Below are 18,552 nucleotides of genomic sequence, written 5' to 3'. Positions count from 1 at the left end.
GTACTCCTTCCTCCAGTCTGGCTGTATTTCAAAGTCTTCCAGTCGGGGGTGCTCTTTAGGTGACTATTGTTGAAATATACAAGTGAATAGGGTGTGCGCGAGAACAAGTCCTTGGCAAGAGGCTGTAAAAGAGAATCTATAAATGTGAGAGAACTTGTGAAAAGGTGAGAAGTATCTACTGGGAGAGAATAAAGGGTAGCATGAGGAGATTTACGAGGTGTGGAGATATTCTAGGAAGAGGTGGAGAGAATCAAGCAAAAGAAAACAAGTGAATTATCAAAGAATTCAATGTTTTTGGCTCTAGGGAGGAGTAGAGTAACAGTGCATAAAACACTATTAAGCTTCTACAAAGGGGGAGGCTTTTATTTATAGGAAAAAGTGAGCCTCTAACCAAGCAAACTGATTCTAGAATTTTCTAGATCAGTTTGGTCAAATTTTGACCATTTTTGGGTCAGTTTAGCTTACTTTTTGGAACTTGACTTGAATTAGGAGAGAGGAGAGATGAAATATCTCATTATTTGAGAATTTAAAACTCCACCACACAAGTGAAATAGGTGCCTCCTTCATGAGGGGGAATCCCCACTGTGAGAGGTGTCAAAAATTCATTTTTTTAGTATTCCTTTGGTCCTTAGTCCACTCTTCATCTTTATGTATATATGTATATATACATACATATATATACATATATATACATATATATACATACATACATATATATACATATATATATATATATATATATATATATATATATATATATATGTATGTATGTATGTATGTATACATACATACATACATATATATATATATATATACATACATACATACATATATATACATACACATATATATATATGTATATATACATACATATATGTATATATAAATATATATGTGTATATATACACATATATATACATATATATATATGTGTGTGTGTGTGTGTGTGTGTGTGTGTGTGTGTGTGTGTGTATATCATCAATACTTTAAAAATCAGATCAGACTAACGTGTTCTCACAAAGTTGACTATCTATATGTATATATAAATATATATATGTATATATACACATATATACATATATATATGTATGTATATATATACATACATACATACATACATATATATATATATGTATGTATGTATGTATATATTATATGTATATATACGTATGCATATATGTATACACACACACACACACACACACACGCACATATATATACTTCCAAACTAGGTACGCGAATGCCACCTTATTAAGGGTTTTTTAACACGATGGAACTGGTACCCTTTGCTGGTGTGCTTGTAACCCTAGGATTATTCCATGCCATCCTATCTATGGTATTAGAATCCTAGTTGTTTAAGATGTGTGCACCACCATACTCTTTCGATTTGGTGGCTATAAAACTTTTTAGAGGGGTCTATGGAACCCGCATGCAAAGTTTTATGGCCATCGGGTACCTAACATGTATGATGGTGCACCCAAATGGCCTCTTTTAACCACACCCACATGTGCGTGGGCATGGTAAAAAGAGGCCATTTGGGCACACTATCAGACACGTTCGGTGCTTGATGGTTATGATGCTTTGTACGGGGATCGATGGAAATGGGTTAGACCCACGTGCAAAGTTTTCTTACCATCAGGTACAGAACGTGTATGGTGGTGCATCCAAACGGTCTCTTTACACCATGCCATATGTGCATTGGGCATAGTGAAAGAGGCCGCTTGGGTGCACTATCATACTTGTTCGGTACTAGATGGCCATGAACCTTTTCAAGGGGGTCTATGGCAATGGGTTAGACCCACGTGAAAAGTTTCATGGCCATCAGGCAGCATCGAACGTGTATGGCAGTGCACCCAAATAGACTCTTTTCACCATGCCCACATGTGCATTGGGCATCGTAAAAAGAGGTGTCATTTGGGCGCACCACCATACACGTTCGCTTGATGGCCATCAAGCACCAAATGTGTATGGCAGTGCACCCAAATAGACTCTTTTCACCATGCCCACATGTGCATTGGGCATTGTAAAAAGAGGCGTCATTTGGGCGCACCATACACGTTCGGTGCTTGATGGCCATGAAATTTTGCAAGCAAGTCTAAGAAATTATCATAAATCATCTTGCAAAGTTTCATGGCCATTAGGCAAGCACCGAACGTGTATGGCGGTGCGCCCAAATGACCTCTTTTCACAATGCCCACATGTGCGCTGGGCATGGTGAAAAGGGGCCGTTTGGACGCAACACCATATTTGTTTGGTGCCAGATGGCCATGAAACTTTACACAGTGGGGTTCATCTCAATGGTTTAGACTCATGTGAAAAGTTTTATGGCCATCAAGCACCAAATGTGTATGGCGGTGCACTAAAATGAGCCCTTTTTTACCATGCCCACATGATTGTGTGTTAGGCATGGTGAAAAGGGGACATTTGGACGCACCGCCACACGTGTTTGGTGCTTGATGGCCATGAAACTTAGCATATTGTTCTATTGTAATGGGTTAGACTTGTGTACAAATTTTCATAGCCATTGGGCACCGAATGTATATGGCGGTGTGCCCAAACGGCCTCTTTTCACCATGCCCACTTGTGTGTTGGGCATGGTGAAAAGAGGCCGTTTGGGCGCACCGCCATACCTGTTTGGTCAATGGCCATGAAACTTTGCATGAGGATCTATGGCAATGGGTTAGACCTCCGTAAAATATTTCATGGCTATCGACCACCGAACATGTATGGCAATGCACCCCAGACGACCTCTTTTCACCATGCCCACATGTGCGTTGGGCATGGTGAAAGGGGCCGCCGTTGTTCGGCACACCGCCATACACGTTCGGTGCTTAATGGCCATAAAATTTTGCAGAGGTCTATCGCAATGGGTTTGACCCTTTCCCAAAGTTTCATGGCCATCAAGCACCAAACATGCATGAAATGCACCCAAATGACCTCTGTTCAACATGCCCATATGTGCATTGGGCATGGTGAAAAGGGATTGTTTGGGCACACCGCCATACTAGTTCTCGATGCCCGATGGCCATGAAACTATGCATAGGGGTATATCACAATGGTTTAGACTTGTGTGTAGAGTTTCTTAAACATGTATGGCAGTGTGCCCAAGCGACCTATTTTCACCATTTTCACATGTGGGTTGTGCATGGTGAAAAGGGGTCGTTTTTGGATGAACCGCCATACTTGATCGGTGCTTGAAGGCCATGAAACTTTGCAAGGAGTTCTGTGGAAATGGTTTGGACTTGTGTGCAAAGTTTTATGTCCATCGGGTACCAAATGTGTATGGCAGTGCGCCCAAACAGCCTCTTTTCACTATGCCCACATGTGCGTTGGGCATGCTGAAAAGGGGCCGTTCGGGCGCACTGCCATACTCGTTCGGTGCCCGATGGCCATGAAACTTTGCAAGAGGATCTTTGGAATTAGATTAGATTTGCGTGTAAATTTTCATTGCCATTAGGCACCGAACGAGTATGGCAGTGTGCCCAAACGGTCCTTTTTCACTATGCCCAACGCACGTGTGGCCATGTGAAACAAGGCCGTTTGGATGCACCGCCATACACCTTGAGTATTGGATGGCCATAAAACTTTGCACAAAATTCTAACCCATTACCATAGACCCCCTTGCAAAGTTTCATGGCCATCGGGCACCGAACGAGTATGGCGATGCCCCCAAACAACCTCCTTTCACCAGGCCCAACACATAGTGAAAAGGGTCATTTGGGTGCACCGCCATACTCATTCGATGCTTGATGGCCATGAAACTTTGCAAGGGTGTCTATAGCAATGGTTTAGACCCTGATGCAAAGTTTCATGGACATCAAACACCGAATGTGTATGGCAGTGCGCCGAAACGGCCTCTTTTCACCATGTCCACATGTGCGTTGGGCATGGTGAAAAGAGGCTGTTTGGGTGCACCACCATACTTATTCGGTGCCCAATGGCCATGAAACTTTGTAGGGGGGTCTAAGGCAATAGTTTAGACTCCCATGCAAAGTTTCATGGCCATTGGGCACGGAACCTGCATAGAGATGTGCCCAAACGGTCTCTTTTGGTGCACCATGCCTGCATGTGCGTTGAGCATGGTGAAAAGGGGCCGGTTGGCCATACTACCATACATGTTTGGTGCCCAATGGCCATGAAACTTTGCAAGGGGGTCTAGCCCATTTTCATATACCCATTTGAAAAGTTTCATGGCCATTGGTGGGCACCGAAACGAGTATGGTACCACCCCGCACGTAAAAATATAGAATGAGGATAAAACCAAACAAAACTTGTAGACAAAGTTTTATTTCCCATGAGCATGGATGACATGAATGAAACCAAGAAATTATAATAAATATAAGCCATCATATACAAAAACACATATATGGATAATGATCTAGAAAGTGATACAATAACATGTAGAGGAAATGGGAAAATGAGAAGGTAGAGCTTTGCATGTAACCTCAATCAGCTCCCTCTCTAGATTTGATGACCTCAATGAGGCTCTCATGGTCATGAATGTTCAGACAATAACATGTAGAGGAAATGGGAAAATGAGAAGGTAGAGCTTTGCATGTAACCTCAATCAGCTCCCTCTCTAGATTTGATGACCTCAATGAGGCTCTCATGGTCATGAATGTTCAGATGATAACAATGTAGGGGATGTGTAGAGCCGCTTGCCTCAAGAATCATCTCTATAAGCTTGAGTTTGATAGCAACTACTATGAGGTGGGAGAAGTGTACGGTATCCTTCTTCCACCAATGGCGCTCAAACTCAAATGTGAGCTATCATTGGACTCTAAGATCTCTATGAAATATCTACCACCGATGACCATACTATGGCTCTCAAAGCGCAGGCCATGCCCATCAACTATGTCCTTCTCTATACTATCTTAAGGAAGAGTTTCACAAAGTTGCCACGTGGCAAGAATTTGGAGGTTCAAGAATGGGAGGAGGAGGTTTGGGTAGAATTTGATTTTGGAAGCCTCAAAAGACGTGCGAAACACAGGTTCCCAACTAGTATCTATAAAGGGCTTTTGGACCTAGTGCACTATAGAAGGTAGTACTCTACCTTCTATAGTGCACTATAGAAGGTAGTATCTATAAAGGGCTTTTGGACCTAGTGCACTATAGAAGGTAGTACTCTACTCCTTTGTGGTTATCGCTCTTTGCAAATGACTGCAAAGATGTCACCTATAGCCAAATCATCGTAAGCGTATCATAGTTTGTGGAGAAAAACATGACATCATGCCTGCTACTGTTGCTCCCGATCCTCCTCCACAAGGTCTTGTTGTGCCCTAAGAGAGTGATCCATAATAGGTCGTATATCCGCCCGCTTCTCACTCCAACATGCAACCCAATTAGTAGAGAGACAATGGCCCCAATGGCCATCTATGCAGAGAGTGATCTTCTCACTCCAACATGCAACCCACTTAGTAGAGAGACAATGGCCCCAATGGCCATCTATGCATCACCCACAAAAACATGCGAGTGCTCAAGTGTAGATAGTAGGGTCTGAGTGATCTGAACTCATAATACAATGAAGCTGCTACGTGCCTTTATCTATACGGCAGTCAAATATATCGACACTATGTGAGCAAGAGGGAGGTGGCATGTTCAAACTAGTTGACCATGCAAGGGTGTCAATGTGACTTGGTAGTCATATCTGAGTTGGCAAGTTGACATGGAAAAATGAGTTGGCACTAGTCTTATGTGAAGTCTCCCTAAGATGAAGTGGCATGCACGTGTAGGATGAAAACTAGGACACACAACCTCCAAAGGATGACCAAGGGTGGATAGAAGGGGAAAAATGAATTGTTCAGCTCAACAAATGACTTCCCATTACTCAACCCAAATTTTTTTTGTTATGTTCATTAAACAAAGGTCTTACATATATATAGGAATTGGTTAAAGTTCACTATTTTAATTATTACAATTATTTTTCTCTACTTCTATTGAGCCTCTGAGAGGTTGATGCATAGGCTAATTAGGCTAGATTAGGAAGATAAAGATTAAGTGATTAGTATTGTGCGATGCCCCTTTTTAGAAAAATTATAAGTTTCCACTTACTCCATCCCCTTCCCCACCCCTGCTCCTCCTCCACACACGCATTAAATGGGGGGCCCGTAGGATTTCTCCTCCCCCCCGACTCCACAGTCCTCCACACAAACACAGACACATTGAATGAGGGACTTTGGGTTAAAGAGATAAGCTGAAATTGCAACATTATCCCCTCTTGCACATTCTGTGTGGGATTGGCTTTTCAAGTATGACATGTATATGCAAGATCATGCCTTCTAAGCGTGGTGTGATCATATTAGTGCTAATACACTGGATCCCATCAGAACTCTGTAATTAAGCGCGCTTGGGCCAGAACAGTATTGAGATGGGTAACCTCCTGGTGGGAAGTCTTGGTGCTGCACCTTCAAGTGATCCTAGACACATTTCCCCCCCTTACACCCTTTCCTTTTATTCAAGTGACCTTGGAAACGTCTTCCCCCCCTCCCTCAAGACCCCCACCACGGGACCAACTCTGCATATTGTGTGACCGGCCTGCTCAACCCCCTCGGCACCCCCCCCAACACTCGGTCGTTATTCAAGTGATCGTAGACACATTTTCCCCTTTTGCACCCTTTCCTTTTATTTAAGTGACCTTAGAAACATCCCCCTCAAGAACCCCATGGGACCAACCTAGCGCACTGTGAAACCAGCTCGCTCGGTCCCCTCGGGACCCCCCGGCACTTGGCGCGACCTAGTCACGCCGACTACTATTGGGGGGGTCCATGGGGGGTTGGACGGTCCCCTCGGGACCCCCCGGCACTTGGCGCGACCTAGTCACGCCGACTACTATTGGGGGGGTCCATGGGGGGTTGGACGGGCCGGTCAGGCAATGCAACCTGTGGTCCCGAGGGGGCAGGCTAGGTCGGTCACGTGGGGTGATGGAGGAGGGGGCGATGGGGGCGATGGGGGTGGGTCAAGCCAAGTGGCCGGGGGGCGGGCCGAACATGCGGTGTGCTGGGGGTCCTGGGGGCGATCATGCAGGGTGCCAGGGCCATCTCGGGGGGAGCTGACGGGGGCGCCCCGCCCCGCCCCGCCCCCGTCGGTTCCCACAAGACCACCCGAGAACCACCTCGACACCCCGCGGGACCACCCCACCCCACCCCCGAGGACCCCCGACACACCGGCATGACCGCTTGCCCGACCTCGTCGGCCCCCTCCGAACTCCCCTGGTAGTCAGTGTGACCTGCTCGCCCCACCCCCATCGGCCCCCTCGGACTCCCACGGGACCGCTCGAGAACCACCCTGGCGCCCCGCGAGATTGCCCCTTCTCGCCCCCGCCGTCAGTCCACGCCGTCAGCCCCCTGAGACACCCCTTAGCACCTTGCGTGACCGCCTCGCTAGCCCTCGTCAACGCCCCCGAGACCCCATGCCGCACCGCGTAACCAGCTCGCCTGGCGGCCCCGCTCTGTAGGCGCCCTCAGAACCCCTCGGCACAACGTGTGACTGGTCCGGCGCCCCTCGTCGGTGCCCTAAGATGACCACAGTGCCCAGCGTGAGGGTCTCGAACCACCCCCATGGGCATCCTTGGGGTCGCCCGATGTGCCCGTTGGCCCCCTGAGAAGGCCCTGTTACCCCTCGTGAATGCCCGGGCCTGCCCCCGTTGGCACCCACGAGACGACCGTGGGCAACATGCGTGACCGCCCTGCCCGGCTCCATCGGCACCCCAGAGACCCCCCGTGCACCGCGTGATCAGCTTGGCGCATCCCTAAGACCTCGAGCACACCGCGTGACCAGCCCAACACACCTCCATCAGTGCCCCGAGACGACCCCGACACCCCCGCGTCATTAGAGTCCTAGACTCTCCCTGTGGGCATCCTCGTCGGGACCAGCCCAATGCCCCACGGTTTTCCCCCTGAGACGCTCGGGCACCCCACATGAGCGCCCCGGCTCCCCTGGGACCAGCCCAACGCACCCTCGTCGGCCCCCTGAGACGACAGCATGAGTGCCGTAGCTCGCCCCAGTCAGTGCCCCCAACGCGCCCTCGTTGCACCCCGAGAGAGACACCCCTCGTGAGCGCCCTGGCTCACCCTCGTTGGTGCGCCCGCGAGACTCCACTGGTGCACTACGCCGGCCCGGTGCGCCCCCATATCGGCAACCTGGAGATGGCCACAGCACCCCGCGTGACCGCCCTTGGGACTGGATCGACGCACACCTGTTGGCCCCCCGAGATGGTCTTGGCACCTTGCATGAGCACCCCAGACTCCCCTCGGTGCACCGCGTGACTGGTCGGGCACACCCTCGTTGGTCCTCAGAGACGGCCTCGTACCCCGCGCGAGCGTCCCTTGGGACCGACGCGCCCCCATCGGACCCCTGAGACACTCCCAGCACCTCGTGTGAGCGCCCGCACCCCCGTGGGCCCCGCGAGACGGCCTTGTCACCTCGCGTGAGCGCCCCCGTGGGCCCCGCGAGATGGCCTTGTCACCTCGCGTGAGCGCCCCCGTGATCTGGCGCACCCCCGTCGGCCCCTCGAGATACTCTCGACACCCCACATGAGCGCGTCGGCTCACCCTCGTCGGTGCCCCAGCAGAGGGTCCCTTGGTGGGCGCACCCTTGCTGTGGGCCTTGCGAGATGGCCCCAACACCTTGCATGAGCGCCCCCGTGACCGGCCTCGCGTGCCCATGTCGGCCCCCGAAGATAGCCCCAGTCCGGCCGTGCCCTAGTCCGGCCGTGCCCGTCTCACAGCGCTCGCCCAAGGGACCCCATCTCGACGCACTGTATGACCGCCCCGGCTGGACCCCATCTCGGCACACTGATCGCCCGGCTGGACCCCATCGACGCCCCCGTGATCCCCCTCAGCACCCTGCGTGACCGCCCTGGCCCGTCCCCATCGACTCACTCAGGACCCCCCGACGCACCTATGATTGCCCTAGCTGCCCCCGTCGATCCCCTAGGACCCCCACCATGAGATCTCCCCCACACGCCCCTGTCGACACCCCGCATGAATGCCCTAGCCGCTTCCGTCGGCGTCGCCACCCTCAGGACCCCCTGACTCACCGCGTGACCCCCCTGGCCTGACCTCATCGACACCCTCGGGACTTCCTCAGCACCCCGCATGACCCCCATCGACCCCCTGGCGCACGGCGTGATGCCGCGTCCGCACCCGTCACTCACATCGCCCCCGGGACCCCTCGGCGCACCCGGTGACCAAATAGGCAACGCCCATCCGGCACCCTCGGTCGCACCACACGACTGTCCTAGCAGCCCGAGCCGCCACCATCAACCCCCTCGAGACCCCCCAAGGCACCGCGTGACCGCGGCCTGGCCCAACCACGTCGACGCCCACCACAGGACCTCCCTGGCACGCCCCCCGTTGACGCCCTCAGGACCTCCCTCGGCGCACCCGGTGACCAAATAGGCAACGCCCATCCGGCACCCTCGGTCGCACCACACGACTGTCCTAGCAGCCCGAGCCGCCACCATCAACCCCCTCGAGACCCCCCAAGGCACCGCGTGACCGCGGCCTGGCCCAACCACGTCGACGCCCACCACAGGACCTCCCTGGCACGCCCCCCGTTGACGCCCTCAGGACCTCCCTCGGCACCCCGCATGACCACCCCCAACTACAGCTGTCAGCGCCGACGAGACCCCTCAACACACCGCGACATGAGCTCGGCCCGCCTTTGGGGGCTCTGAATGGCAATTCCAAACGATCGGGGAGATGAATCCTTTGCAGGCGACTTAAATATGTGGCCGGGTATTGTAAGTGGTAGACTAGCCTTGCTGCTACTACGATCCAGTGTGAGATTCAACCCGCCGCCGCACCGATTTGTCCCCTCTTGCATTTAGTCGTGGGGTTCGGCACGGCCCTTGTTTGGAAAAATGCAAGTCCCCTTTTGCTTCATCCCCCCGCCGCCCCTCCACACACACATTGAATTGGGGCCCTTGGATTTGTCCCCTCTTGCATTTAGTCGTGGGGTTCGACATGCCCCCCTTGTCCGAAAAAATGCAAGTTCCATTTTTGCTCCATCTCCTCTCCCTGGTGCTCCTCCACACATGCATTAAATGGGGACCCTTGGAGGATTTGTCCCCTCTCGCATTTAGTCATGGGATTTAGCATGCCGCTTGTCTGAAAAATTGTAAAACGGTGTTCACTTGCTCCATCCCCACCCTTCTCCCGCTCCCCCACACATGCATTGCATGGGGGGGTTTGGATTTGTCCCCTCTTGCATTTAGTCGTGGGGTTCAGTGTGGCCCTTGTCCGAAAAATTATAAGTCTCCTCTTGCCCCCCCCAAGCCACTCCCACTCCTCCACACTTATTGTATGGTCGGCGGGTTTGGATTTGTCTAAGGTTCGGTATGCCCCTTCGGTATGCCCCTTGTCCAAAAAGCTGTAAGTCTCATCTTGCCCCCCCCTTTTTTCACGCCGCTCCACACACGCATTGAATGGGGGGTTCTGGACTTGTCCAGAGTTTGGTGTGCCCCTTGTCCAAAAATTGTAAGTCTCCTCTTGCTCTGTCCCCCCCCCCCACTCCCACTCCTTGACACATGCATTAAATGGGGGGGGTTGGAGTTGTCCGGGGTTCGGTGTGCCCCTTGTCCAAAAAGCTGTAAGTCCCCCCCCCCGCTCCCCTCAGCTCGTGCTGTTCCACACTCACACACATTGAATGGGGGGTTCTGGACTTGTCCAGGCTTCGGTGTGCCTGTTGTCCAAAAAATTGTAAGTCTCTTCTTGCTCCGTCCCCCCCTCCCGCGGGTCGCTTCTCCCACTCCTCGCATGCATTGAATTGGGGGGGTGGGACTTGTTCGAGGTTCGTCAATGTGCCCCTGTTCTAAAAATTTGTAAGTCTCCTCTTGCGCCCAAACGACCTGTTTTCACCATGCCCAACACACATGTGGACATGGTAAAATGGGGCCGTTTGGGTGCACCGTCATATACGTTTGGTGCCCGATGGCCATGAAACTTTGCACGGGGGTCTAACCCATGTCCATAGACCCCTATGAAAAGTTTCATGGCCATCAAACACCGACTAAGTATGATGGTGTGCCCAAACAACCCCTTTTCACCATGTCCAATAATGCACATATGGGCATAGTGAAAAGAGGCCGTTTGGATGCATCGCCATATATGTTCAATGTTCGATGGCCGTAACACTTATAATAGCTTGAATAATGTAGCTTATGTGGTGCTCATGGACAAGTTCACACTCCTTTGAGAGGGTTTCATGTACTCCCCAATTGATGCTTTGGTCAATGTGTATTTTGTGGGCAAGTAAAGAAGGCTATTAAAACTACTTTGAAGGCGCTCGTGCAAGGGTTGTGCATAACACTATGGTGAGTAGGCTAGAGTTTGTATTCACAAGGTCAAGGGGCAAAGTGTATAGAAATTTCCTTCCATTCAAGGTTTTTGCATAACCTTATGGTGGGTAGGCTAGAGTTTGCATTCACATGGTCAAGGAGCAGAGTGTACAGAAATGTCCTTCCATAGATGTAGAAGATGGCATTCTCCTAATCACTATCCTTAGAGATCTTGGGTTTTTCATCAACAAATAAGAGTCTCAACAACATTATTAGGTCTTAGGGGATGATTGTTAATGAGTGATGACCTCATCTGAGGTGTGACATGTAACATGTTGTTTATTTCCTATTATTTATATAAATATACATAAAGTCTTTCTAAAAAAAAGTGGTCTTTCTAAGAAAATATGTGGACCATATGATTAATATTTTTTAGTAATGAATTTAAAGAAGGCTATAAACTATTAGGAAATAACACCATCCTACACCCATCATTAACCTTTGGAGTACATTTACATGAAAATATTAATTTCAAGAGACCCATGACATCCACCCATGCAAGAAACTTTTTTATAGGCTTCAAGATCTTGGTTTCACATCTAAGGTGATTTGGGATGCCTTGGCATTGTATCACTAAATGCATACAAACTCCTTGAGGGATGACTAGGTAGATTTAAACACCATTAGTGTTAAGCTAGAATGTTCGCTTTCTCCAATCTCTTTGGATTATTGTTTATAAGATAGATTTTTTGAGCAACTTTGTTGAGTTTAACCACCCTCCTTCCCCCTTTTGCAAAAACACATGCTATTATTGCAAATCTTCCTTATAAAGATGATACCTTTTTTATTTGATCTTTTCTTGATGGGCTACAAAAGCATTAAGAGTCCTTAAGACCTTATATGACCAAAAAATGTTAGGATCTTGGTAAAACCAAGGTGATGATTCTCCACATTTTGACAAGTGGAATGTAGAGGCATAGCCTCACTTACCTTCACTTTCAAAGGGGAGCCTATGGAAGTGGAATTCATAGGTGCATAACTTCACTTACAAAGGGGGGGCTATGGAAGTGGAATTTATAGGCATAACTTCACTTACAAAGGGGAGCCTATGGAAGTAAACTCTTTTACCTATATAAGAGTGGAATTTTTTAGGCCACACTTCACCACCATGAGGAAAGTTATAGAGGATCTCACCTTTGCAAATCTCATATTGCATTGCAATAAAGTTACCCATATTCGTAGAGCAAATAGGCTCAATTCTTGGAGTGTCGAAGGTAGCTATTCAACCATTAATACAGTCTTCTTCCTTTGACAAGCTACCAATTTGTGGAATATCTTTTAGTTGGCAACATTCAAAAACACGAGAAAGATTTAAATTTCACTATATCAGTAAAACAGATTGGCCTATTTGGAGTATCCTTGCTAATTAAACACTCACTATGATATGGACATTAGAATGGAGCATCTTGATTGACCTAATGATTTTCTAGAGAAAATTGAAATAAACATTGAAATAGTATAGTAAATAAAATGTTTTTATGTTTCCTAAATTTATGGACACCATTGAGAAAAATGAAAAATTCATGATAACTTTCATCCCAAACATAGAAAGGTTAGTAGAGAAACTCTCTTAATATATAAAATGTGACTGAATTGAATATATCATGCTATAGATGGCCACATGAGAAATAATACCAAAAATCTCTAAAGATAATGTTTTCTAATCCATATGACCTATGTTTTAGCTCTAAATTTATGGGCAATCCAAGCCAGTCACATTGTGCTCAACTTTTTAAAAGAAAATGTTGGCCAAATGCTTTAAGGATTTGATGTGCTAAGCTCCTCTTTGGATGTTTAAAAAAAACCAAAAAAATCACAATGAAACTTACTGTTGCCTTGTTTTCACTCTTTAGATGTGAAGATAATCATTTATCAGAATCTTAGTAATATCATTAGAACACTCCATCTAGAGAAAAATCCAAAACCTTTTTTGATTGAGACAAATCACTTTTGCAAAAAAAAGTGGTTTAGCACACTACACTCAATTAAATAGTTTAAAATAAGAGAGATGGATTTTTTAAAACATGAGCATGGACCTAAACTTTGATGTCATGGGGCAAGGTTCATGGTGGATGGATGTGTGACAACTCAAGACATTTATTAGACTCCCTTTAAATAAACTCACAAATAGTAGAATGCTCCTTACTATACTTGTTATAATGTATAGCACTAGATTAGGCATCTATATCCAGTTTCAACTCCTATGTTTTCTTGTTCTCTCCCTAGAATCTCCTTCGCTCTACCAACTTGATTTAATCACCCCTACAAACATGCTTAATCCATTGCTTTGCTCATCATAGAAACCATTATATATTTATTTAGTGATGTACTTTTCTCATGATATTTTGACTTTCAATCACACAAACTATGACAACTTGGCATTGCTAATATATGCCCATATATTATCACCTTGAGCTCAACTCCAAGTAACCTCCATCTCAATGCTGCCGACTACATTTGATGGTGATTGAGCTTTATAAGTGTGTGGGGGTACTCCTCTCCACACACTTGCAAAAAGTGTGTGGGTGGTACACCCATCTCTATACACTTACAAAGTTCGGTCACCATTAAATGTTGTTCATGTGACATATGGTGCTCCATCTCACGCTTTCTATGTCGAAATACAAGTTTTTTCAAACCCGTCATATCTAAACGACATCTGATCCTGATTGAAATTTGTGGGGCACCCATCTCTATAGAATTGTAAAGTGTGGTCACACTATGGAATATCTTTCATAGTGCTTCTCCAAGAGGGCATTTAGGCTTAGACAGTGTGGGGGCACCCATCTCTATAGAATTGTAAAGGCCGGCAGGAATGTGGCAGATGCGCACAAGGTAGGGTTTGACTTTAGTAAATAAACAGCAGAGCTTGGCGTGCAAGGCAAGCAATAAAAAGAAATGTGGATATAAAACCGGGCAGTAGCTAACGCAGGCGGTAATCCTTCGGAAATGCCTCCTCCTTCCTCCTCCTCCTCTTCCTCGTCCTCCTCGTCCTCCTCCTCCTCCTCCTCGTCGGCGTCCTTAGAGTTGCTAACTTACAGGAGGAGCTTTCCTTCTGAGCATGTGCAGCTTCATATCATGGGTCTTGGCCATTCGGGCCGCCATAATCACCACCATCGGCACAAGGGAAAGCGTGGTGGACGTAAGAAGATGAAGAAGAAACACCCCGACTGCAGACGCCTGTCGCCTCCCCCTCCTCCCCATCATGGGGGCGCCCACCAATGCTTTCCCAAACACCACCTGAAGGCCTACAAGAAGCTCTTGAAGCACGCAAATAAGCTCCATAAGGGGAAGGTCATGCCCTTTGTGTACAGTCTGTGCCCTCCTCATCTTGGCTACTACCACCATCACCCCCCATCGTGCTGCCTTCACTGCCCTCTTGAGCATCCCTGCCACGCAGGCTTTGTGAGGCCGCGTCACGGCTGCGCGTCTGACCGCGTGGGCGGCCGTTCGGCCTCGGCCGGGGAAGCTGGCGCGGACGAGCAGGCGCGCTACAGCCCCCCTCCCGAATCTGCCCCCCCTGCGGCGCCGGATGAGGCAGGGCCGTCCAACGCTATGAAGGAGTTGTCAACGGGTGGTACCTAGGATGCATCAAAGAGAGAGCAGGAGATTGATGCGAATAAATAATGGATCGGAGTTGAGATCATGCTTTATATGTGTATCTAGTTTCTGTGCAACCTATGTATGACTCAGGGAGGTTTGATGCATGATTGGAGATGAAGATCTTCTGTTCCGATGGCCTCAAGGTATAATGGTGTACTGAAGATCTGCTGCTGCTGTGTGGTACTGTGGCCTCGATGTATGGGTTAAGTCTTTCTTCATGGTAATCCTAATGTTCTATTAGTGTTTCTCAAATTGAAGCTTCTTGTTTTGGGGTGGGTTGGGTGTGTGTGTGTGTGTGTGTGGTGTGTGTGTGTGTGAGAGAGAGAGAGAGAGAGAGAGAGAGAGAGAGTGTGTGTGTGTGTGTGTGAGTGAGAGAGACAGAGAGAGAGAGAGAGGCTTTGGCTTTGGCTTTGGCTTGAGAACTAGGGATGTGTCTTATAGCTTGCATACTTACTTTTAAGGTTGGTTATGGTTATCCACCAAGGCAGGGCATACACTTCCCTGCTGCACCAGATCTGATTGGTCACCAATTTCGACGCATTTGTTTGTATGGCTTCAGATTTATTTAGTTCACGAATTGTTTACTCCAGAGTCCAGGGGCTGTTGTTGCTGCTGCTGAAATTTGAAGCCTTCAGAGGGCATCAATGATCAAAGCCCTTCAAACCTTTTGTAGAGAAGGCTTCTGAGAAAATAGGGTTGCAAGAGAAGGCCTCTGTTTTGAGAATTTCTCCAAAATTTACACACAAACATATGTTAGGGTGCCGCCTTCACATTTCAGCTCTGCAGGCGCTTGGAGGAAGAAGAGAGCTCTTCTTGGGATATGGCTGCACAGCACCCTGTGATGAGATTACACAGTACCAGGCTAAGATCACACGCAGTCCCGGGCTCTCAATGGCGAGAGAATCTCCTCATGCCACAGTTATGAAGTTGAGATTGAAGGGATTATTGCAAAAGGCTTCCACAACAAAAACACCATTAGTGTACTTCCACAGCGGTGAAAATTGAGGATATCCGCATCAATGTATTTTTACCAGTTGAAATCAATTCCAAAGATTTTAGTTCCTGGCAAGCTCTGTTTTAAGAAATGAATTTGCGTACTTTTTAATTTTTAAACTGGTGGCTTGCATATATTCTCTAAAGGACATTGGATTGCTTTATATATATATATATATATATATATATATATATATATATATATATATGTATACAACAGTGTTAAAAAAAACGAGTTTAGTGTAATTTGCACTTGCATATTTTTAAAAATACCTTCAAATTTAAAACTTGACAGTACAAATACTTCCAAATTTTGAGAAATTATAGAACAAAAACCTTTAAATTTCAAGATTTTCTTTTATGAATAATGTCACAATTTTTTACATGAAGGTTCTCCACTTTTTAACAAAACACTTTTTTTTGGAACATTGATAAACAATGAATCATTGTATATATATAGGTGTTCTTGTTTTGATTGATTAAACAAAGCTTTTTACTCATCGCATATTCTAAAATAGCTCCATTAAATGTGACGACAGCTTTGGCCAGGTGTAAAACCACAACCTTACGATAGAACAACAGTTCCAATTTTTGACTAATGAGAATAATGAATAACATATATCCTCAAACTAATATTTTTGAATAGAGAACATAAAATTTAGTATATGCCTTTTATAGAAAATAACACAACCATGATATCTTGAAAGTTAATACGATTTATCTTGAAATTAGTATAATATTTTTTAGAATTGAGAAACTCAACGCCAAGACATAAACCAATACAATCATGATTGTAAATGAAACCAAATTGATTGTTGTTTACAATCATGATATTATTGGTTTATGTCTTGACATTAAGTGTTTATGAAACCAAATTGATTGTTGTGAGTTGGGGGGAGATGGCCTAACGGAAAGGACTCTTGCCCTACACCGCAATAGCCTACCCCCTTCTCATGCATGCCATTAGGCATGTTGTCCATCAATTCCGTCTCTAAAATGACTCTCGCAATACCAAAAATAATAATTGGAATATAGAATCTATACAAGATAAAGCAACAGTGCCCACCCTTTTACGTGGAGAAAGGAGAGAGAATTTTTGAAAAGGAGAAAGGAGAAGAGAAGACAAGTGTTTGGGGGTTTCTTTTCCACACGCCTAGATGCATTAGGGCTCACAATTAGTTGTCACCATCAAACCATTTACTCATTGAATGAGTTTCTTATATATATATATATAATACATTAGAAAGCAAATTGCCCACCTCTCCCCCCTCCTCCACACACACACACATACGTATCTTCTAATATTATATTATGTGTATGTGTAAGAGAGAGAATATACATACACACACATATATTATGTGCATGTGTAAGAGAGAGAATATACACACATACGTATATATATTATGTATGTATGTGTATCTATAGGTATGTAAGCATGTATATATAAATAGATTTATATGTATGTCGATGCACACACATGTATGTTCACGCGCGTGCACACACACACACACACACACACAAGCACATGATACATGCACACACGCATACAAACACACATACACACTCGCACGCATGGACACACGTGCAACATATAGAGATATGCACACTTGCACACATACTCACGCTTACACATACACATGTGTATACATGTACACAAGCACATAAATACACTCACATACACATATACATGTGCATACACATGTACATGTGCATACACATGGACATGCAGACACTTGCTATGGATACACATAAATAAAAACATACACACCATGTACACACACAACAAATACACACTAGCACATACACACAATCAAGACACTTGCATGATACATGCAAACATGAAGACACTCGCTATGGATACACATAAATAAAAACATACACACCATGTACACACACAACAAATACACACTAGCACATACACATGGACATGCAGACACTCGCTATGGATACACATAAATAAAAACATACACACCATGTACACACACAACAAATACACACTAGCACATACACACAATCAAGACACTTGCATGATACATGCAAACATGAAGACATTACACAATCACACACACTAACAAATACACACAATCAAGACACTTGCATGATACATGCAAACATGAAGACATTACACAATCACACATACGTGTGTATGTGCACGCACAATCACACACATATGTATGCAAAAGAGAAGACAAAAGACATTGTATATAAGATACACTTATTTAAGAGTAAACATACCTCATCATACATCCCCACGTATTAAAATTTAATATTAATTAAAAATATATGTGTATATGTGTTTATTTATTTTATAAATGCACATGTATATATAGGTATACGTCTCTAAATATAATAAAACATAATATTATAGATAATATATATTTATATGTGGGTGTGTGTGTGTGAGAGAGAGAGAGAGAGAGAATGTGTGTGTGTGTGTGTGTGTGTGTGTGAGAGAGAGAGAGAGAGAGAGAGAGAGAGAATGTGTGTGTTGTGTGTGTGTGTGCACGTGTGCATGAGAAAGAAGTGTGTTTATGTGTGTGCATGAATGTATGTAAGAGAGAGAGAGAGAGAGGAGAGGAGTTTCTATATGTGGGAGAGAGAGGAGAGGAGTTTCTATA

At 46.2% G+C, this 18,552-nt stretch overlaps 1 protein-coding gene across 8 annotated transcripts; it reads left to right on the top strand.

The window, feature by feature from the left end:
* The first annotated feature begins 14,183 nt into the window (after nucleotides 1-14,183).
* On the top strand, nucleotides 14,184-16,010 carry LOC147608329 (uncharacterized). Of its 8 annotated transcripts, none has more exons than XM_086789303.1 (2): nucleotides 14,184-15,137; nucleotides 15,532-16,010. In XM_086789303.1, the coding sequence occupies exon 1, from the start codon at nucleotides 14,288-14,290 to the stop codon at nucleotides 14,921-14,923; it is 636 nt and encodes a 211-aa protein (XP_086645429.1). In that variant the 5' UTR covers nucleotides 14,184-14,287; the 3' UTR covers nucleotides 14,924-15,137; nucleotides 15,532-16,010. The 8 variants fall into 8 exon arrangements, with proteins under 8 accessions (XP_086645429.1, XP_086645427.1, XP_086645428.1 ...); XM_086789301.1 differs by having other exon boundaries at nucleotides 15,430-16,010; XM_086789302.1 differs by having other exon boundaries at nucleotides 15,426-16,010.
* Nucleotides 16,011-18,552: the final 2,542 nt, after the last annotated feature.

The sequence above is a fragment of the Cibotium barometz genome, chromosome 53, assembly GCF_041138505.1.
Source record: "Cibotium barometz isolate CiBa-2024 chromosome 53, ASM4113850v1, whole genome shotgun sequence".
NCBI lineage: Eukaryota > Viridiplantae > Streptophyta > Polypodiopsida > Cyatheales > Cibotiaceae > Cibotium > Cibotium barometz.
Note: the sequence above shows the minus strand (reverse complement) of the source record. Positions and strands in the feature narration are given on the sequence as shown.